At 35.9% G+C, this 24,221-nt stretch overlaps 1 protein-coding gene across 5 annotated transcripts in view; it reads left to right on the forward strand.

The window, feature by feature from the left end:
* nbeaa (neurobeachin a) overlaps window positions 1–24,221 on the forward strand; it is a 356,961-nt gene that overhangs the window by 289,072 nt on the left and 43,668 nt on the right. For all 5 annotated transcript variants that reach the window (XM_088922429.1, XM_088922430.1, XM_088922431.1 and 2 more), the window contains 4 exons: window positions 6,419–6,536; window positions 6,645–6,747; window positions 8,733–8,848; window positions 13,366–13,478. In XM_088922429.1, coding sequence (XP_088778555.1) covers window positions 6,419–6,536; window positions 6,645–6,747; window positions 8,733–8,848; window positions 13,366–13,478 — 450 coding nt within the window. The remainder of the gene's footprint in view (window positions 1–6,418; window positions 6,537–6,644; window positions 6,748–8,732; window positions 8,849–13,365; window positions 13,479–24,221) is intronic.

Genomic DNA, 24,221 nt, shown 5'->3' on the forward strand with positions numbered 1-24,221 from the left:
AATTAAAGGAATCGAATAATGTAGGAATGATGCACCATTGAATAAGTTAATGATGGGGTCTTGCACGAGGAACAGTCATCTTTGGCTTACCTTGTCATTATCCATGGCAAATGCCCAAACATAAGTCTGGGTTTGATTGGTGCTCCAGTCAGTCATTGGCATGTTGAGGATTTTGGCACATAGTACTATGGATTAAACCCTTCCTGCCTGATGAATGTCTGATTTAGTCCTGCAGTGCAGAGTCAGTTTGATTTGCTGTACATGAATAAAAAAAACAACATTTGTATCATCAGTATGATCGCTAGCTGAACGGATTCCAAACTAACTTACTTGTCAACAGATTGAACCTCTGGTATTTTTAAAAATATAGCTACAGTTGCTGCAAATCTGCAACTTCCTGCTATTTCTTTATATACTGTTTTTTCCTTCATATAACCTAAAATATGTGTATATATAAAAGCGCAAAATATATGTGTGGTAAAATCTAGCTAAAGGAATATATGGTGGTTAAGTAAGCACAGGTGAGACATTTTCAAGCAACCATTATCTTTAAGCACTGTCCAGGGTCAGTTTCAGATAAATATTTTTGTTTGTGATCAGCACAATTCAACATAATAGCAATGTGTGGTAACATATGCAGGCCTGCTTTTCTTATTTTTGTCCATTTTTCAAAAATGGTTTGGATGGTTTTCTGCACAGGAAGGCATAAAAAAAGGGGGAGAGTCTAATATCTGGAATGGGGTCCTTCCAAATTGCAGTTTAAACATCCAACCTTCTCTTTCCTCAGTTTATAAAAAATGAGGCAGTGCGCTGCCTAGTTTCCCTCTCACATGCTGTTTGCCAAGTTTTTCATTTTGTGTTTTTGTGAAGTTGTAAACAGGAATGCCCTGGCACCGTGGAATCCTATTAGCCAAAGCTGATGCAAACAGAGTGGAGGTGTTATCAGAGCAGGTTCTCTCTGCCTGAACACTCTCATAGAAATGTATCAGTCATGCTGGCTTGTGCACTTGCAAAATCATCTTAGTGCCCTATTGCAAAGGAAATTTGACATGGAGACAGATTGCCCACGTCTAAAATGGTTAAAAAGTGCATCACCCAAAACTGCTTATTTATTTTGCCTCACTCATTGCTATTCCTAATACATTCTTATGTGCTCAAATATTTTTTGGAATATTCAAAAGGTTTTCAGCTGTATCAGCTGATTATTATCATTCATAAAACACTTGTTCCAGAGCGTGATGCGTTTCATTTCGGAGCCAGCCAAATACTAATGGTAGAAGCAAAGCCTGAACACAGGCTCCACCTGTGCCCTGTTTTCTAATCACGTTTGTCACAATATTTTCAACATCTGATGTTTTCCAGGCACAATAAAGCCTGACCCTGTCATGTCTATTTCTGTCTTTGGTGGAAGAAAGTCCCAAAATTACATTAGCGCCATGTGGGATGGTTGTAATTTCGAACAGCATGAAGCACATGTGCCAGTGGTTCCTTTTAATTACTTGCGCGCGAAATCTCTGACGCAGCTGAAACAAAAGGCATTGCAGCCATCTTTTCCCTTTCTTCTCCCAGCCCGATCCTGACAGGCTTAGAGAAATCTGCCCGTTATTTTCTGGTGGTGTGATTAGATTGGGGCTGAAGTCTCCAGCTGGCAGCCTTGTCTGTGACTGGAGGCGGCTGTCCCTTGCGCTTGTCACCGCCTGACACTCCTGACAGGATGGGGACGGTTTCACCAGACAGGTTCATTAAATGGCATTTTTTACAGCTGGGCTTCAAAAAATGAGGGCTGAGCTTTGTCAAAGACCAGGGTCTAGAGGGGCCCCTGGTTGTTGGTTTAAACCAAAGCTTTGTTGTCTTGACAAATATTTTGATCCGGGCGGTTTTTAAAATCTGACACCTTTTTTTTGTTTTGTACGACCATCCCTTTTGGCCTGCACTTTGTACACTCTGCATTATTACAGCATGAAGACCCTGAGCAGATCACATAAGCAAAGCTGATTAAGATAAAGATCTGTGTTCATTGGAAATGAGAGATGCATCCCCAGTTTGCTTTCAGTTTTATGAATGTCAGTATTATCACGTAAACAGCAACTTATTAGTTACAACAATAGAAAATATATATTAGGTACATTTCAGAGCTTTTTGGTAAATGTATCTTAAAGTACAATTTTCTGACTTTTATACGGAGTGGTTTAACATGTAATAAAATATTGTATAAATCATAAAGGCTCATCTATGCACCTGAAGTGTCCTTGTCTATTTGTGCATACTACTGTTTTCCTTTTTAAAACAGCATTACTGTCTTACTCAGTCAGTAAAGTTTTAGTATCATATTTATAGGTGCATAATAAGGACACTTAATCTCTTAGTTTTAACACTGTAGATTTTTTGTTTATACTGTTGCTTTTAAACATTTCCATACATAATATATACACTATTTGTACAAAATAACGTCATTGGCGAATAACATCACATTAAAATTTGAAAAGAATGCTGAGGAAACAGAAAAAGATTAGTGAATTTAGTGGTGGATTCTTTTAGGCCATCAATTCCAGGTCTTGGAACACTCTTCTGTCCTTTTCTGTCCTACCTAAACTCTTTATTAAGATTATTGCTCCTTGAACATATGGCCCTATGTGTTGGGTTTTTTTCCTAATTGATCTTTTAAATAGTAGTATTGGGTTAGGAAATTATCATTAACATGACTATCTAAATTAGTAATGTTAGAGTAGATGCTGGATTTCAGAGCTTCACCCAATTAAGAATTAGTGTTTAAATTATCACATTTAATTAAAGCAGTGAGTCTATGCATCACTGAGAATGCTTATTTATCATTAATTGATAATCAATTAGAAAAACTAGTTAGAAAACTGTGGGAGAATAACAATTTAAAACTAGGATGAGGCATAAGAGAGATCATTTCTGAAACATGAGTGCAGAAAACTGGAATAAATCAAGCACTTTGTTGAATTAAGGGCTTAAGAGCTTCACTAGAATAAAAACCAGAAGAGACTGGGATCCTATGGAACCAGGACTGGATAACTGCAGTACTGCAGGCAAAAAATAAATAAGGCAGAAAATTTGATCGAAAATAAACCTTAAAAAAGAGGAAACTAAACAAAGTGCAGAGGTCAAGGTTATTAGGAGAGTTAGAACTGGATCTTTGGTGGTGTAATGTGAAAGGTAATGGATCAAAAGAAGTTCTGTTTTACTAGATAGAAAATACCTCATCATGTTTTGCTCTTTTCCATCTTCTTGATGTTTCTAGAGCTTTCTCATTGTGTTGTGCCTCCGTGGTCCTCTCTTGTGTTTAAAAATGGTTACGATGATGATAAAGAATATGGAAGCAAATTGTCTTTAAAATCTAAACATACATGTATAACTGTGATTTAAAAACTTTGACAGACTGAGAACACGTGTCAATTGAGGGACGAGGTATTGAACTTATTGCACTGTTTGTTTTTTTAACAATTGATCTTTTTTAATAGTACGATGCCCGACCGAATGCCTTATTACTACAGGAGGAACATAAACTGCTAGTTGGATTATATAATATTTAAGTAAATACCTAATATACTGTAGGATACTGCCAAATTGTGCAGAGCCTTTTTAGTGAGAAGCAAGGTTTCAAAGTCACCTTAATAGGTAACCAGTGAAGTGAGACAACAAACATTATATCAAGATATAATTTGGCTCCACATTGGAAATGAACATAAATATTTTATAGAACTTTCAACCTATTAAGGACCTTTGTAGGTCCTCAACCACCACAGGAAAAGCATTACTATAACCATTTCTTGAAAAAAACAAAGCCAAGCCACATCAGTCTTAGCGAGGTCAAATACAAACAATATTTTAGACATAAAAGACCTACATTTTGATAACATTTCTGACATGGAGATTAACAGTTAAGGATTACCTCAAGGTTACCAGCCTTTTAGTAATAGGCTTCCCAGGAGACCATCAGTAGTTACTCTAACTTTACTATTTTTGCATAAATTATATGGAAAGCTTAATAACATAACCTCATTTTTTATTCCATTGCAGTTGCAAAAAAATCCTGTTATCAAAGTTTAATTTCTGCTAGCAGATTTGACACTACAGACATGGCAAATGCAATATAGCAGGATTAGTCTGAAGATCAATGTTATTAATTTTATTGTGTTAACACTGTAAGATCTAAAAGGTTTATTATTTCGAAATGTGACTCATCCAGTTTGCTGAAAAATAATTCCAACACTGAAGATTAAAAAAAAAAACAGTTAACATCATGCCACATCATTATATACGGAGCAACATGAAAACACAAAGTGTGCTATTGATTTCAGTACTCATGTATTGTGTTTTTTAATGCCTCACAGTATGTATCAGTACATGGTGTTACTGTACATACTTGGTTACGTAATTATCACAGTTCAAAAACTTGTTGAATATAAGTCATTTACTATTTATGTATCTGGTATATTTTACTTCTTTCCCAACCACGGAGTTAATATATTCAGGTAAAAAACTTCTATCTTATAACTGTATTTTCATCTGGAATTTGTGTTTTGAATTGTAGTTTCTATTCTCAGAACAGATATAGGATCATGTGATTGTTGGTAAGTGTAGATAATATGTAGCTATTGGGGTAAGAGAAGGAACTCTTCCCTGGAGATCGTACCTTATTTTTATTATTATGGCAGCTTTTCTTGCCTTCACTGAAGTATTCTTTGCAGATCATTCTGGCAGTAAAACCCAGAATCTCTATATGTTTGTGCTCCACGCTCAGCACTTCATTTACAGTAGCACTGGCATTTACCTCTCCTCTGCTTGTTGTTAGAGGCTGCTTCCTTAGTTCGCTTGTCTCTATGACAACTGTTTGAATCAGGATGCATAGCTGTCAAGTGGGGCATTACTTAGAGAAAAGTGCTAGTGATAGCAGCGTACCACAGATAGAGCATTTCAACATAATCCAATTTTAATTGAGCTCTAGAGACTTTGATGTGCTGCACAAGGTCGGGAAAGAGCTATTCCAGAGAGAAATTAAACCAGCCCAGCTAGCCTGCACTACCACAGACTGTCACCATTTTAAATGAGCATTAGCATCAGACTTAACCTTCCTCTATGGAACATCTCACTTTGCGTTCACCGTTTCCCCCTTCCTCTCTTTCCCTACTTGAAGGCTGAGGGGCTTTCATCTTTTTTTAACACCTCCTTGATTAAGTTTGAAAAGCATGAACCTGACCTATGAGGCCTGTGATACTCACCATTTGGTCCTTTTTGAACACCTCTCAGGGTGAAGACAGAAGAGATGGGGATTATTTTCACTTGTCAGTTAAGCAGGCTCATTTTTTCCTCTCGAGTCCTGAAGTCAAAAAGGTGTAGCTGTGTAGCATTACTTGTTTCTTTTATTGTTGCTATAATTTTTAATGATTCATTTACTGTAAGCCACTTCAAGAATTGTAAACCTTCTGTCTAGAGGAAGAAACAAAGTCAGATTTTTTTTTTAGGAAGCCACTAAAGGAACCAATACAAGAGGTGTTATGGAGACACCAAGAACATAGCACTTTGTCTTATATGACTGAGTCATAGATCTTAAATGTTTTGGATTTTCTGTGAGACCAGTAAGAAAACAAGTAGCAAACTGTCTCTGCCTTCACTTAATTGTCCTGGAAGAAAAATATGAAAAATATTAATTCTCCTGTGTATGTAAAAGAGAAGCCACAGAATAGGCAGTTATTTATATTCCTTTTCATTTTATAGTGCTTTTTATCCTTTTTCAACTCAAACATTGCATATCCTCCTCATTATTATTATTATTATTGTAAACTACACATTTGGTGCTCTCTGTTAAAATATGTATACCCATTTACAGAATAGTATGAATGTAAATTCGGTTTTTCAGGTACTGTGTGCAATGAAGATGAAGCATCTTGGTTTATGTACATTAAGCATTTTGTCCCCCTCTCCAGTGTGTAGTACTACTGTTTTTTGTTATTTCCTCATCTTCAGCATCATCCAGGAGTGCTGTGTCAATGCTGACCGTATTCAGTAAAGGAAAGATGTTTCAATTTTCCCACAGGTTTTAATGGAACTTGCAGGAGTATATGATATTGTTGGCTTTGTTTAAGTAAAACAAAAATGTGCCCAACCAAATGCTGATGGATAATGCGACAAAGAAAGACTAACAATTTTGACATTACTTGGAAATTGTAGCCTTTTTAATCGAATCAGGACAAATGTCAAATAAAATGTAGAGTTGACAAATGTGCATATTGGAGGGGAAGGCAGGTGTATTTTTAACAGAAATACAGCTAATGTTTTGGGGCTTAGGCAAGCCCACGATAAAGTACAGCTAGATGAATTTAGTGTTTTTAGATTTTTCTTGATTGCAATCGCTGCCCATCCAATGCCTCTTTGCTGTGTTCACTGTGTTCAGGTTTTGGCGTATTCTGAAGGCCTACATGGGAAATGGATGTTCAGCGAGATCAGAGCAGTGTTCTCCAGGCGCTACCTTCTCCAAAACACGGCCCTGGAAGTGTTCATGGCCAACAGAAGTATGGCACACTTGTAATCTCTTTGGCACATCAAACTCATTTTCTTTAATACATCATTGCATTGCAGTACCAGCATCACACCGTTTTGCTTTGATTGCTTTCTTCCAGCTTCGGTGATGTTCAACTTCCCTGACCAGGCCACGGTGAAGAAAGTGGTTTACAGCTTACCTCGGGTAGGAGTTGGTACCAGCTATGGATTACCTCAAGCCAGGTGCGTCATCAGTGGAAACATGAGTTTAGCATATCCATTTCTGAAGTACTCTAGAAAAAAATACTATTATACAATCAAATACATTTCTGTTTTTTGATTTATGAAAAAAAAATATTCTTTGAAACATACAGGAACTGACGTTGTTTCGTGTCCACAGCTATACAAAAAGATGGCATTGAATTAATTCCCGAGCAAATACAAGGCCTGCAATTTTTAGTGTTTTTCATGCACCCAGTTTTTATAGCTATTTCCTACTGTACAAAACAGCCATCTTGCCTGCAGCACCGACATTAAAAATCCCGCTGCAGCTGTCAGTGAAGTATGTGGGTATTGACCCTGTTTGAACCGACCTGCTTCCATTTGTGAAGACTATATCACACACCTGGTACTGGATTTATAGACATTACATTCTGAAGCCTCCGTCCTATTACGTTGTGTATTTCAGAAATGTAAAAATTGAGATGACTACAGTATGAAAGACTTCAGTTCACATTTGTCAGATTTCTTTACTAACCCCGTTGTACACACATGTGGAGAGTCCCTTGCCAACGCGCAACACCAAGTGACATCAGAATATGACTTCTATTTCCTTCAATAAAATAGAATGTTTATTTTTGACATTTGAGTAACAAAATCCTAAGCATAAGTCATTTAAGGTTTTATTAATTAAGATGGTGTCTGCCAGTATTTTTTAACAGTATCAAGAAAGAACAAGCCATTATACAGGAATTGATTGCTATAAAAATCATTAGACTCATCTCAAAGCAAACATCTTATTTTGACATATATTGAAATATTTAGTTCTTTTTGCTAGCCAGACTTCTTTAAAATTGATGTTTTATGCTGCTACAAAGGTGATGTGAGTAGTTTTGTTGCAGCTCAGGAGTTTAACCTTTTAACAGTTTTGTATTATGTCCTATCTAAAAACACCATATAAAATGTGGATGATCAAAGAGAATTCAGTTTGGGAGCAGTGCTAGATTCTTTTTCTAATTTCCAAGTTTTTTTTTTAGTTTTTGTCCATGTGAGAGGGAATGAAAATCTAGGTGAAGAGAGAAAGACTTCCTTGTAATCCTTTTAGATTGTGTAGGAGGATCCTACAGCAAGGAGAGCACTTCAAGAAAGCACCTTTAAAAAAAGCTAGTGCCTGCCACCCCTGCTGGAGGAATGTCAGTGCCTGACTGCATGTACATACTGTAGAAGCACACCCAGCAGCATGAGATTATATTTTGAGACACAAGGTATTAGTTATTTGAGAAAGCAAGCTTTTTTTTTCTAAACATGAGTATGGAGAACAGGTAGTCTGCCTTGCTGCATTGTAAATTTTTCAGATGCAAAAACAATCTGTGTTGTTTACATCTTTGGTTATAAAAGGCCGACCAATTAATACAGTAATGTACATGCCATGTAGTATACTTTTTTACATTGGAAAAACACGAGGAACAAACCCTTTATTATCTCCCCCCTATTTGACATCTACTTTTATATTTTTTTCAACAAAGAAAATGTATTATTCAAAAAATTAAATGTTAGATAAGGTAAAAAAAACTGTTGACTTTCCTTACTGATACTCAGTTATTAATTTTTGTCCATAGGAATGCTAGTGCTTGGCTTAGGCCAATTAGTCTGTTTTCAGGTGTCTGATTTGAAATAATGCTCTGACTGCTGTGTGTCTTCTGCAACACCACAAACCATCCTGAGTCACCTGGGTGCTTTCTGCAGACCTACTGTATGGAAAGCATCTAAAAGTGGAGGTTATTCGCAAAGCATGTTTTTTTCTGTATATTGTCTCAAATTGCCTTTTGACAAATATTTTCTGAAAACACATTCCGTGTTTCATAAAATACACAATATTCATGAGTGTAGCTAAGACACATTGTGTGACTGTGTGTATGGAAAGGGTTGACCAAGGTTTTTGTAGAAAAGATTGTGATATTGTCCCTGCTCCTTTCAGAAAGCACTAACGAGACATTGCGGTTTCCTAGGCGAATTTCCCTGGCCACCCCTCGTCAGCTCTTCAAGTCCTCCAACATGACACAGCGCTGGCAGAGGCGGGAGATTTCCAACTTTGAGTACTTGATGTTCCTCAACACCATTGCAGGTGAGGGTTGCTTTTTTTTTACTTTCTAATCCCTGGCTAATGGGTTTATGTTTGTCATGGCCTTCACTGTGGTGCCTTGATAGTTTGCGTTTATCCCACTGGGACTCTGGCTCTGGTGCTATGATGGATTCTGAAGCGTTCACATTAAATTTTATCAGGAGAGGTATAACCTGTCACCCTGCCTGCAGATTCATTTATTGTTTCTGGGGTCGTTTCCCTACTCTCTTTTTCTGCCATTTCCTCTGCTGACAGCTTTGTCTGAAACAGAAGCTTTATTAGAGTCAACAAACCATTTTCCTAGAGTGTCTGGAAATAATAATGGGAAAATGTAATTTCATTGCTTTGTCGTTTAAGACAACTGCAAGTAGACAGGAGAACAACAGTTTCCTACCTAGTAGGGATATCTCCACACTCATGGCACATTGAGATTACCTGCTTTCTGTTCAGACCAGTTACTACATGAATCACAATTACAAAAGTAATATGCACGAATTAATTAATCAATCTATGGAGCACATAAAAGTCAGCCCCTAGAAAGCTAGAGACACCGATTTTGTGTGGTGTTCTTGCGTAACTGAAGGTAATAAGTAGTCTTTGTATTTGTATTCAACATCACGTAATTTTGTAACGTAACATGTAATTTTATTTTTTTAGGAAGTAACACAAAGTCATTTATGTTATTATTATTATCATTATTATTCTTATAATTAGTTCAAAAGGACACTGACACTTCAGCAGTAACCAGACCATTTATTAATAAAATGAAATAAATGTACAGTATCTGTGTGATTTGATTTCTCAAAACTCTTGGTGTGTGTTATGTGATTGGCTGAAGCTGTGATGACTGAACAAGCAAGAACCCTTTCACATGCTGTTGAGCTCAGTGAGGTGTGATTTTTTCACTGCATAATTATACATATTTATATTTAGCTACAGCATGTGTTCGCTAAATTATTGTCATCTAATTAGTTTTAAAGCAGACTGCTAACATGTAGAAAATTCATTAAAAATTCCTTCTAATGACCTAGAGATGACAAAAACGTCTGAGCAATGCTGGTCGGCAGACAGGCGGGGAAGATCAGACTTAAAGAGTGTTAATGTGAAGGCGGCAGTGCTCTAATTAAACAATATTCCGCTATTATTAACATCTTCTGCAACTGAGAGCAGATTTAACTTCTGTCAGGTCTTTTTGAAACTCTGCTGTGCCTCTTCAATGGCCTTCTGAAGTTGATAATATTAACTTGTTTAATTAAGCTTAGTTTTTTTTATTCTTCTCGTACTCCCATTATTTCCAGGTAATATATTTTTTAAGAGCTGTAATAATGCTGCATATTGTTACAGAATGGTCCCAGCACAAGGCAGAAATACCGGGAGGAAGCCAGCTATTGGTAGCACACTCAATTCAAAGCTTAGGGTTTACTTCCCTAGTGGCTAATGGTTCAGGCGTTTTGCCTTCTCCACAAAAAAGAAAGCCAGAGTTCAGCAAATAGGTTTCTAGGATGTGGGTGTTAAAAGAAAACAGAACAGGGAGGGAAGGAATTTGGAGAAATCTTAAAAAAAAAGCTTGAATAGTTCCAGCTTTGTATTAAAATAATGTAGCAGTATGAGCAGACATATGGATTTCATCTTGGAACAGCCATTTTGATGATGTCAGGGTTATAGGATCTACAAGTATTTAACCTCTTGGAGCACTGCGTATTCAGCTCAGATTGTAGTCTGTTATGCTCATAGAAGACATCATTATCTGTGTACACATCCACACTGAACTGCAGGAAGCCAACATACCCTTCATACTTACTGTTCCGTTTCTTCAAAATGTAACTACTATAATGATAGTATTTACCATCATTATAGTCTGAGGCTGAGGCTTTGTATACTTGGGACACCATAGGTTGTAATTGCTTTGCCTATTTTCTTTCTATTTAAACTTTTCTGTCTGGTGTCTGACCCTATAGAAAGCAAACAGAGCATTATATAAATTATTTCTTTGAGCCAGTTTGAAAATAAGAGAAACAAAAAGAAACATGCACATTTAAAAAGTTTCCCCCACTGAACACCCTCATAGCTGCTTCTGATGTGAATGTTCTAATGAATACTGTTATTTATGAATGATTTATTTCTTCATTCAAAAGAGGTTTAACAGGGCTTATGTGTATTGGAATTTATGTAGTTATGAGGCCTTCTAAGGCCAGGCCTAATGAAGCAACTCCCAATCCAAAAAATGATATACGAAAATGCAAAATTAGAACAAAAAATATATCAGTCTACAAATGCTGAATTTCCTTTCAATTGACACAAAAAGCGCTAAATACATTCAGGCACTGTGAAATTTAAATATATGGAACATTAAACACTTGCAGAATGTGTATGTGGAAATTACAAAAAGTTCCTGGGAAGATCTTATCAAAAGTCCTTTAGTGTAAGTGAGTTCGCTTATGTTTCCTGAAATTTGTGTGGAACTGTACTGTATCATTTGTATCACCCAGCAAGAGTGTTGTAAGGGTGCTGTGTGGGGACAAACTGAACTGGATACTTTAGAAGAGGAAAAAACTTGCGGAGATTTGGCAGGCAGGAGAGATTTTCAGGAAATACCAGCCACACTTCAGCCCTTTGTTCCCTGTCAGAGTGATGGAAGACCTTTATGATAAAAAATATTTTAACTGTATCTTTTTGTCAACTTTTGCCCAAGCGTTTCATTTTTATAAAACTGAATAAACTTTATTTTTTTATACCTGAATAATACTGTAGTGCCTGAACATTAGGCTTTGGTGTAATGAATTACGTTTCATGGCACAACTATTGATATTAAAATGGATATTTGCTGTTTCACATTGTTTTTGCTTTGAAGGCACAAATCCCACAAATTTTAATTCTATTTAACAGATTTTTCAACTTTCTGAGCCTTTTCTATTGTATTTAAACAAAAATGTCAAACGAGTGTCATGATATTTGTTTGACCTGATATATGAACATTTTTAAACTTATTTTAAACCAGTTATTATAGCAATTAAAAAAATAGGATTTAAATCGAGTATTATGAAAAAAGGGAACAATCACTGTTAATTAAAAAGATTTATTAATTTCACTTATTTTTCAATAATCACTCACCTTTCAATTTCACTGCAATTGTTGCATTACGTGTTTTAAAAATATAGCTTAGAAGTGATTTGTCATACTGACAGTATAAAGGAAGGATACAGTATTTTTAATTTCTAGCTTTTTGTTATCGATGTATTTCATATGATGGAATGTAATATCAGAAACAGATGACACATTTGGAGGCACTGAAGTTGAACTGTCTCAATGTAGTCACTGTCATGGAGGCTGGAGGTACATTTCTCCAAAGTTACCAAATACACAGTCAAGTGCAAGGGCTGTCTCCATCATAGCAAAATCTCAGTACTTCTTTTGCATTTAACTAAATTACTGTTTGGTTCATCTCAGTATTTGTGCCTTAACTATAAGTATGAATTAGTCACAGAATTATAGAACATCAAACTTCTCGAGGCCTTTCATTAAACATTTAACCGCTCAAGGCCTTTCTGCATGTCCATTTTCAAACAGTCTGCACTTTCATGAGTTTATTAAATCTTGAATTTTTGAGAACAATTGTTTGTGTGGGAAAAGAGGCAGTCGGGTATGTGTGGAATTTTATTACTGTATTTAAATATAATTAAACCGCAATCTGTGAATAAATGTAATCATGTACTGTTTTATATACATACATCTTATACGCTATATGAAGTTATCAAAGAAATGCCACAGAATGACACTTGATAAAATGAGAACAAACTGAATGGAAAAAAAAATAGTACTGACTTTAAGTGCTACCAAGACTTTAAGTCTTTTTAAATCTATTGAGCACACAGTGGTCATGCTGATTCTATTTTGTTAAACAGAAGTGGTTTGTTCTGAACTAGACCTGAGCTCCCTGTGAACTAACACAGAGCTCCTGTCTTCATCATCATAACTAACAAAACAAAAGTTATTTACCTAAACAAGAAGTCTAGATGTTTCCAGTCTGTATTTCTTAAAAAAATGGTCATTGTAGTTTGTCTGCGTTCTGTCTATAATCTATTAACATATTATCAATCATGTTGGAAACAGTTAAAAAATATTTCATGTCTCTAAAGCATGTATTAAATGTTCAAATATTATTATTACTGTATTTTTCTAGCATTTTATAATTTTCTTTTCCAGGAATGTCTTTTAAATACGTTTTATGACTGGGGCACTGGGTTTTTCCTTTCCTTCAATATTGGTTTAAGCTTTGTCTGTATGTGTATGCTGCTTTGCTCTTTACAGAGATGACACAAAATCCTGTTTTCTCAGTATGAAGTTAGTACCCTCGAGGTTAGAAAAGGCTGACTGGAAACAACACGAAGGAAACTCGTTGCTCGCTGTTGCTCTGGGGGTGCTGGAATGCTGTACACTCGTCTCTGCTGTAACATGAGCTCACTATTGGATACCCGCTGAATCTCTGTGCTTCCTTCACATTTCTATCTTTCTTTCCCCAGGGCGAACATACAATGATTTAAACCAGTACCCCGTCTTTCCGTGGGTCCTCACAAATTACGAGTCTGAGGAGCTGGATCTCACTCTTCCAGGCAACTTCAGAGACCTCTCAAAGGTACCAGGTCTCGTCTCTCAGCACTGTGGTATATGGGGCAGGACTGCTGCTAGGACTAGAGCTTTTCCTTTTTTTAAGCCCTTAAATGTAAAAGAATACTATTTAAAAACAAAATAATGAGGACATGGTTAGAATACTTCATTTTCACCCTTGGAAAAAGAAAACAGTATCCAATAAAACAGTTTGACTTTAATATACTTCACCAGTGCAACAAAGATTATTGCCACATTCTGTGGTCTCTTTTTGTTCTCCACAGAACATCTGCACACAGATGCATTTGTAAAAATGCCGCTCGAGGCCTTTCTGCATGTCCATTTTCAGACAGTCTGCACTTTGATGAGTTTATTTTTTATTTCGTCATGTCTTAATGTTTCCCAAAGGACATATCTTAAGGTGCCTTCATCAGAGAAAGGGCTTGACACTACATTCTGAAATTTTTTGGGCCATTTTTTTGTAATGTTCTAGCTGCCATTTTCCCAAAACATATAGCACGGAATATTATTCCTACAACATCTTATTATTAATTTGGGTAGTATACACTGCTAATTACAACACAGAGAAATGGCTCAGGCTACTTTAGAAAACCATCGATCGTACATCATTAGATCACAACAGTGTATGCTTCTTTGTCACTCATTTATTTCAGTTATTGAACAGAGATCGATTCTTTATGTACAGTACCTTCAATATACAGTAGAAGATAATAACAAATCATTGAACAGATTTTAAACATAACAGGCTGACAATAAAGTGAGTAATGTTCTATGAACCTAGATTCAAAATGAACTACACTTCCCCGGTTTGTTTTTATGATTGCTAACTAGATAGAGTGCAGATTTTGTTCTCCTGCATTATCTTAATCCCCTAAATAGGCAAGCTGAATTTGGGATGGTAATGTGCAGACAATAAATTATGCTGCTCTGGAATCTTCTGGTCATTAAAACTGTGCATGCCTGGTGCCCATCCTGGGCACAGGATGTCATACCAGTGAAATTCCTAAAACGCTGTCATCAGCAGACTTTCATGGGTTAGACAAATAATTATAAATCAACTGAATGCTGAAATAACCTGCTTTGTTTCAGAGCCCACTCCCTCGTCTTAATTTGTCTCGGCTGTAAATACTGCTCTGGCCTTCTGATTTGTTCGCTATGTTCTGTTTGTGTTCCTTCGAGCATCAGAATTGTTAGTTACACACATTCAGCTGCAGTTCAGGGGTTCACTGACCTGAAATTGAATTGCATTCCTGTCTCATATTCTGTTTGTATTCTTTAGACCATTTTGGAGTAGAAAGAAAGAGGGCAAGCAGATGGCAAAACTTTTTTAAAAATCTGGTGTGGCCTGTTTGTGTCTTTTTGTGTTATAGGGAATAAGAATCCTGAATCTCCTGCTTTGGCATATAAAATAGTCAAATAGTTACATTTCTTAACAATTTGAAAACATAGGTTGAAGTGCAAAAGTGCATCAAGGCTGTGCTTAATCATGTTTTTCACTTTATTCAGCATCTTGTACAGCATACAGTATATGATTTCAGTCATGTGATATTTGTGTTGAATATCCCACTATTTGTATTTCCAGTAAATCTCTTTCATAAAATCAATACTGGCATACACATTCTTTCACATATACAGTACAGGTATGTCACCATAAGGTTAAATTTGTCGACATTCAGTGGATGATGGTGTATATACTGTACATATTAAGTTACTAATGTAAAAGCATTGAAAGGATAAGCAGTCTAAAATAACATGCTGGGTCTGCCCATTAAAAGGAGCAATGTATAATACCTGCATTTTAACACAATTCCATTTTCTCTCACAATTCATATGTAAGGATGTATAGTTTTACATCTTCCATGATTTCTGTTAATGGTGAGCACTTATTAATCCAGCAAAAAATATCTATAATACTATAGTCTGTTTCTGTTTGCCAGTAACAGAAACTGAATAATTTCCCAGGCAACAGAAAACAATTTTTATTTTTCAGAAAAAGGATCACATATGTGTACATAGAGATATGCACCACAACTATGTGAAACAACTGTGAATATGACAATACAACCATGCAGTATATACAATGAATTGTGACCTGCTTGATTAATTTGAAGTGATTTGAAGTTTGATCTTTGGATGTGTATAGACTTCTGTAGTTAAACAATAGAAAGGAACGGTTGTAGCATTCATTAGATGTTTCTGGCATACAGTACATTCTTGTTGGTCGTTTCTCCAAAAGAACAGCTCTAGTTTTTCGTTCATTTGTCAGTAACCTTCCCTGCACTGTCAGGCTCAAAGTACCATGCCCCTGCAGTGTTTTGGAGTTAGTGGATCTTCACGACTGTCATCACTCCATGTTTGAGCACAAACTCCTTTGAGAGAAAATAACATTGAAAAGTAACTCAAGTGTGCGTTTGATTATGAGTTCGATCCCGCTTCAAGTCACTGGCAGACTATGACCGAGATGCTTCAAGCTGTAGCACATAATTGGCTGAGCATCACTGGGATTAGCCAGTTAGGGCTCTCGTGGTTCTCTCCTCCAATCGGTGCTCAGCTTTAGATATGGGGTTGTGTTGCCTGTGACATGTTAAAAGATGTACTGTAGATAGGCTGTTGGTGGAGTCTTCCTTATTCTCCATCATCTGAGGTCGCATGATTTGTAGACTTAAGCCCAGACATAAAAATGAAACGATTGGCTAATCTAAAAATTTGGTGGGTATCACAAAATATATATTTCTATTTTTCTAAAAAAATAGCTTCTTAAAATAATTTTTGCGTTTCTCTTTAAATGCAGCAGGTCTCTTCAGAAGCTATTCATGTGAAACAGAAATATAAATTGTTTCTTATAATCCATATACTGCATATTTTTCGTTATAAATCTTTCATTGAGCATTAAAAGTTAAAATAGAAAAATTGTATTCCCTCTTTATTTAAAAAATAGGCCTGTTGAATATTTACACATCATAGATTTTAATTTAAGTATTTGTTTTTCCAGATACACAGTAGAAATTGAACATTTTATTACGTTGTTTTTTTGCCTAGTCCACAAGAGCTGGAATCCAGAGACATTTCCACGTGATCTAATCCTCTAGACCCCCCTTGTAGATTCCATCCAGAGGGACTGTTGTGCTTTATGTATTGTAATATATTCCTTCTACATCATTCTGCAGTGTTTACAGCCCATTCGCAGGCTTCATTAGCATGAGTTCAAAGTCTCTCGTCTCCTGACAGTTGTCCTTGGAACCCTGGAGCTCTTCCTCAAAAAGTTCAGAGCTAATAGACCACAACGAGCCAGTGCCCCTACACATCTTGACAATGTTGGCTTTCTTGTGGTAAATTATGTATTGCGCCAGCATGCATCTTTCCTGCGTGTATATTAATAAATGCAGCAAACAGAGCAAAAGGGAGAGAAAGGAAGTAGGTGGAACCTAGTTATACGCACTGAGAACTGTCAAATGCCATGGGTAGAGCACAGCTTTCCTTTGTCGGGGGGACTTAAGTATGGTTAACTGTATGGATTGCACCTAGGAGGTTAAATTCTGGGAAGCACCAGTGTTTTTAAGGAATGGTGAATTGGAGTTTGAAACTATAATTGAATGTTTTTTCCATTCAATTCAGTCACATACATTTCTGTTAATCCAGTAGTTAGAAATTATTTTATTTATAATTTTATGTTTATATCTAACGTATAAATGTAAAAAAGTGGGATAGCTTTACCACCCTTCTTAAAAGGCAAAAGAAGACAGGGAAGATATAGATAGAGCTGATGTTCTGTTTTACTTTTTTTTATACCCAAACATTCTTTACAAAATACCTGTATTTATCAACATGGATGAGCATCTCTTTACAGCCTGTCTTGTCTACACATCTCTTTTCAGCTGCACTGTGCAGGTATATATCCTTTTTGTACCTGCAGTTCATGTTTGAGACAATATTCACACATTAAGATCCTCGATTACAGATTCCTGTCTTGCCATTGTTATATTTGTCATCTAATCTATGCCCGTACAAGTTCAGTCTTCCTTTCAGTTCCATTCATAGTCTGTCTTGGAGTCAGCTCTCATACCTTGTAGAATAGTTTTAGATGGGCCTTGTATTGTATAATTCATTATATTAGAGCTAATAAGATGAACACTGTGAGATAATTTGTGTATTTTTACTTATTCCCCATTAGAAGCAAATACCAATGGTTCAGTATGGTATTGGTCGGTGCAACAGACATACAGGTTTTTAATGAGCTGCTGGTATGAACTGCCATTTCTTACATGACAACAAAGACAAATAACACTCCCTTTCTCATGCAAGTGTTAGCAGTGCAGTACACTCAGCATGAAAACATCTCAAATGAAATAAGTCATGTTTAGTAATTGGTTTCATTTGAAGAAGTATTTGTAAACTTGAGATGGTGATAAAAGATCCTACATGAGTCTTGCACAATATTGCTTAGAGAAACAAAGCTCTTGTTTCATTTTGAAAAGTGTATGTTTTATTTTGGACAGGCTAACTTATGTAGCGTGTTCCAATGTTTTCCATACCTGATACATTAATTGGCTCTATTTCCAAAGTGATCTTGTTTGAGAAATAGCTGTGTTGGAAGAGTTTAAGAATCATCTCCTGCAGAGTCAGTGAGGTGACTCTTGAGCAGGAGATGACTCAAAGGTGCCGGATGAGACTTTATGTCCTGCAGCTTCTTTCCAGTAAACATTGTTCTAGAGCATTCAAGTGAGAAAGAGATATGCATCTTAATATTTCTGAACACCTACACACCTGTGATTATTGCACTTATTAGGCACTTAGTGAAGTGTGATAAATGCAATATAAACACACCCATTTGCCAAAGGACAGCATTCTTTTTTTTAATTGCACACATATTTGAGCTCTGTCAGCCTGTGAGGTATAAAGGTACTGTACAAGCAGAAGTTAATTCTATGCAGGAAAACAGAGAGAAAAAACACATTTGGGCTCTGAAGCTGAAAAAACAGTCTCAGACGAAACATTGTTTTTTCCCTACTTTTCAGTGTGAAATTAAACTTTACACTTTACTTGTTCATATATTTCAGTGTCATACTTTTTATGATTACTTCCTCTCTATTTTTTTTACTTACCTAAAGAAAAGGAAGCTAACCAGTATCTTGCCTCTGGCTGTTCATTGGATTAATTTAACAGCACACTGAAGTGTTAAATACTGTCATTAGTCCAAACTAAATTAAATTTCCTGTCAGATTTTTAGACTTCCTTTGTCTTGAAATCTTTTGTACATCTTCAATGGGAAATTGTGTCCCTGTCTGAACCTTTATTAGAAAATTAAAGTCACATAAGTAAATATTGATTTTTGTTTAATCCGTACTTTAACCTTTTCATTACTTTCTCAGAGGATAAAAAAATAGGGCCTAGTGATTTATTTAAATTAGTAGAATTGCAAGCACAGAAAGGTTGAAAAACAGAAGCTCCTTGGGAAAGACTTTAGATTCAGCAATCATTTACTGTACATCATTTATGAGTTAAGTCAGTGATGGCTGGTGCTAGCTTTCAAGATTTGTTTGATCAATTCATTTTTAATCCTGAGTTTTTAACAACTGAGGCATCAGAGAAAGTTCAACACCATCACCTATTGTATCTGAATTAGAGGAATTACGATTATAGGGTATAATTTGGCTTGAACGATGACATTCTGACCATGTGCTCATGACAGAAAAAACTCCCCTTTTCTATCAAATGAGCCAATGTTTGGATGCATTGGGGTTGCCTTTGGAATTGGTAGAATGGCATTTGAGTCATTGAAGGTAGACTCAATTCCTACATTTATTCTCTAGTGATGGTGATTGCCAGAAGCTGGGCTTTGTTTTTCCTCTGAACTTTTATTATGAGCTCCATGTTTTTTAAACCTACTGGAATGTAGATCCCATCAGCCATTGCTTTTTTGGATGTAGGCTTAAAGTACTGAATTTCCTGCCACATAGTAATAAAAAATAAAGGTAAAAAATATCTACAGGCTGTTCAGTATTGTTCAGGTATTCATTAGACAGTCAGGCCATCCCAAAGATGAAAACTATTGTGCTTTCCAGCTGTATGAAATGAGAAGTTCTGTTTTTAATATGGCCACCTCATGCTGCTTCCCTGTCACACAAATTACAGCCTTGCACCCAGAGAGCTGTACATTTCCGAGATGTGCACTGGATAAAGCTGTCAGAGAGGAGCTGCTAAAGTGCCAGCCTGATTTTAGCTTTATTAGGGGTGTTTTTTTTTTTAAATCGCAACTAGACCGGTACCATACATTGTCTGCTCTGTTTTGCCTCTTGAGACTCTGTGATGAAAGAGTGAATGTGGTGCATCTTCAGGTAAGTTGAGGTAAACAGTGGCAGCTCATCCTCGTTGTGCATATTTGTGAAGTTCCATCATGCAATTTTATATTAACCAGTTAATCCACCCCTCCAATACACCCCATGCATGTTTCCTTTGTTTTGTGAGTTTAACTGCAAACTGAGATGTTTTTAATCCAAAGTTTGTTAGATGATCGAAATAAACTGAAGCCTAACACTCAAGAGTAGGTAGCAGTCATTACTCAAGTTAAAATTATCTTATAAATTAGAATTATGCTTTAAATCAAATTTTTGAAATCTGTAATTTAAAAAGAAAGCATTGCTTAACATCTTTGTCGCATTCTATACATTATCTCCTTGAAATGTAAGAAATAATTTTTTTTCCATACAATTTAGGCAACTACAGTGTGAACTATTCATGCTATTTAGGTACTGTAGTGTGCCTGTATCAGTAAAAATTTTAAGACAGTAGTGCTCTTATTTCAGATTTTTTTTATTTTATCATTGCAGCTGGCATATAGTGACATCAGCTCAGCTGAGTATGAAATTTTTGTTACTTCGAATTTTGTGGCACAAGTGCCTTATTTCCTGTGGGCTAAAATAAATATTCAAAGATATTTCATAATAACTTTGACACAGAACAGAGTTTCCTGTTGGAACTGTCCACACATCCCATAGGTGAGAATTGCATTTCAATCAAGACATTCTATCCTTTTTTACTGTTTTGTGGGAGCTGATTTTTCCAACATTGACATCTGCAGTTAATGGTAAAGCAAAAATTGCTAGTGTTTATAGTGCTATAGCAAAACATAGCTTTCATGTCTAAAGGATAGACAGAAACACACAAGACATTGACTAATGCCAGATACTTTATTGCCACCTTTAACCCCATTTCTGCACCACTAGATGCTTACTTGACGAGTTGGTATAGTAGGTACATTAGTCGATTAGGTGGGGTGTAATAAACTGTGTGTCATCTTGAGCTTGTCTTTAAATCTTGCAAAAAAGCTTGTAACCTAAAACAATCTCTCCATTGTTTTAGACTACTCCCATAAATGCAAAATCCAGTTCATTTTTCTGTTAATTTTCCTTTATTAGTTTTTAGACATAACTGTCCAATTTTTATATTTTCTCTAAAATGCAGAGGTTAGTAATTTTCTACTTAATTTATACACTGGCATTATTTCAAACACTTTCATCTGCAGTTTAACAATTCTAATGATCAGAACCTTACTCTGATTTTTGCAATCTTGCTACGATAACGTAGTGCTGTAGTACATGTACATGTAGTAGCTATTGCACATTTAATGTATCACAAGTAAAAGGAATGGTAAAGTAGCCTAAAGTAATCTAAATGAACAACCTTAGATATATAGATATCAAGCATGAATCAATTTCGCTTAGAAGCACAATTATATGCACAATTATTATAGATGATTATATCTAATAATTTTTAGAGCATGGGAAAATTGGTATTGGATGAAATAATAAATATCCAGTCAGAGCTGTTCTACTCCCAAGTGGCAAACATGTGAGGGCAGAGAGACAGGGGACTTGCTTGATGGGTATTTAAGAATTAACACTATTAAACCATGGAAAAGGCTTTTAATTTTGAAGTAATAGGGTAAAAAGGCATGCAAATCCCTTAATTTTTATTGTGCTTTTTTAATTTTCATAATCATGGATATATTGGATGAATAATACATTATTATTTGCTCTCTCCTCTCTACTGTGCTACCTCTAAAGTATTTACTTTTTTTATAGCCTGTTCATACTCTGTTGAGAATGTTCCCAGATTATTATTGTTAATTTCTGTACATCTTTTGTCTACTTCTAAAGCACCTTCATTTTATGAGTTCAACACTATTTTATACTTTTTCAAGACATTGTTCTAAGCATAAGTGCTGCATCTGTGTTTTTTTTATGCGATGTTACCATGTATATTTAAATTGTAGTGCTTTTGTTACCATTATGCCTCTCAGTGTAAAGCCGAATATTCCATAGGTTTACAAGCATGCTATGTTTTACTCAGGAGGTGAACTAAAGAATTTAAAGTGACAACATTATGGTAATCTACACTGTTGTATAAAGAACTACTTCCATTTTGTCATGAACAATCAATGACAAAACTGAAGTATTTAACTGCCCTGTTGCACAGTGTCCCATTTTTGCTTACAAACTTGAGTAATTTTTTGGTCACCAAATTTGATTTGTAGTGGTGTGTAACAGTATCTGAAAAAATGTTTGTCAAGTTGAATAATTGAAGGTGACATAAGTTTTGTGTACTGTGAAGTTTTTTCTGCTTTCAAAGGGTGAATATGTTAACAAATGGTATCAAGTTTGTGTGTTATTTTCCACCTGATGAGCCTTTGTTTTCTGTTCCCTTCTGAAATCAAAAGTACACGAACAGGCATTCTGATTATTATTTCTGTTCTTTTGGAGTAATTGAAGAGGACATATGCTCTTTGTAATGGCAGTATTCCATAAAATAAGTGGGTATGAAGACTGTAGTTTACTGAATCGGCTGTACAACTTAAGCCCAGTCTGGTTCCACAAGTAACATTTTTACAGTGTGCTAGACTTCCTGTGGCTCACAACCCAGTCAAGCACTGCCTGTATTTCACATGCCAGGTTATTATCACGTCATAAATCAACGAAGCTCCCAATAAACTTCTCTTTCATTCCATTGGATTGTACTAACATCCCCGCATATAGTCATTACAAAAAAGCAAAAGGCCAAATAGTTTGGAATTAGGTTGAAACTGCATATAACGTTATCACAAATAATGAGTTGGAAGTCTTCAAACTTAACTTGAGTGACAATTTCTGATATGAAATGAAGTCATATAGTGCATAGGATGTCAAGCTCAAAACAACCAGCTCTTTCAGCTCACTTTTATTCTCAGGTATCAATATGGAAACCTCCATAATACATAATTATATACAGTATGTGTTACTGTAAATGCATGTAGTAGTAAATAGTAATCTTTTTTCCTGGGAAGAAGCTTTAAATGCAAAATTGTACTAGATCTCTCCCTAATCGCCAATGTTTCGCATAAATGACATAATCAATTAAAAGATCAATTTTGGCTTATAGTAGTGTGCTCCCTATATATCCCAGCCCATGCCTATTGTAACTTAACCAGAAACCCAGAGGCACTGCAAGGTAGTTATGGCTGCTTGCATTCAGAATTTGCCAAGAAGAATCATTCTAGGTGTAGAAGTGAGTGCCTGCTTGTGGCTGTCATTGATTCTTTACTCGTGGATCCACATCCCCAAAGGAATTGATGGTTCCTTCCACACCAAGTGTATTAAATTTGACAGCTAATATACCTTCAAGGCTTGTTTATTGGATCTGTGATTGAAAAGGTAAAAAGTGGCAATTTATCCTCCTCTAAATGTGGCTTTAATGAAGTAATAATGTTTGTCAATGACACAGCTACAAAAGAAATTAAATGATTGCCAGAGTTTAAAGAAACACTCTAAGCCCATGCGTAATATTTAATAGGAAATGAAAATTAGACAAAAGCATTTTAAAATCAATAACACTATGTGTGCCAGCAAACTATCATATCTACAGTACAAAGAAAAAAAGGTCTGTTACTTTATAAATCAGAAATAACTACACTCCTACAAAATATGGTCATTTTCTTGTAGGCTTCTTTCTTCTTCTCCTGAGGTCATGACCAGCAGCAGAAAGCAATATTAGATGTCAGTTATTTCCAAACTTCATCTTGTCCTGTGATTCTCAAAATGTTGTTAACTCATCAGTTAAACGAACTTGCTATAGTCCAAGTCTCAACTTGCACAAGCAACACACGCAGATGTTGATCAGTCCAATGATGCTTTGGCAGATAATGGACAGAGACCACAACTGTTCTGGCATAGAATATAGCTGATTCACAAATGCTTTGCATTGAAACAGAACTTAAAGTGCCTGTAAGTAGGGTACAGTGCTACGGTGGCCAGCTGACATGTTTTGAGTCACAGTTTGGACCACAAGCCCATTGTTTGCTGGTGTTGTTCAACATGGCTGACCGCGCCTTTGAAGTTTTAAACATCTGCAGTATTTTGGAATAGCTGCCAAAGCCTCTGGATCACACTTTGGCTGACACCCCACTTCCCCACCACAGATCTCTGAGAATATGCAGCCTTTGTAATACCAATACACATTATGAAGCTGGACACACTACTTTCCAAGATTATAAATGTTGACTTAGTGTATAGTGAAATTAGTTTCTTCTCCATCAAAGTCACTTTTTCTTAGACCTCACATTTTACAGGTTGATGTGTATTATTAGATTATATACAGTGTATTACTGTACCTTATCATCACATGTTGTTCTCTGCTTCTTTATGGAGTTTGTAAGAAACTGCATTTCCTAGGTTTTTAATGGATGTAGATTGTTCTGATGTACTTATATGCTTTAATT

The sequence above is a fragment of the Atractosteus spatula genome, chromosome 7, assembly GCF_055471065.1.
Source record: "Atractosteus spatula isolate fAtrSpa1 chromosome 7, fAtrSpa1.hap1, whole genome shotgun sequence".
Classification (NCBI taxonomy): domain Eukaryota; kingdom Metazoa; phylum Chordata; class Actinopteri; order Semionotiformes; family Lepisosteidae; genus Atractosteus; species Atractosteus spatula.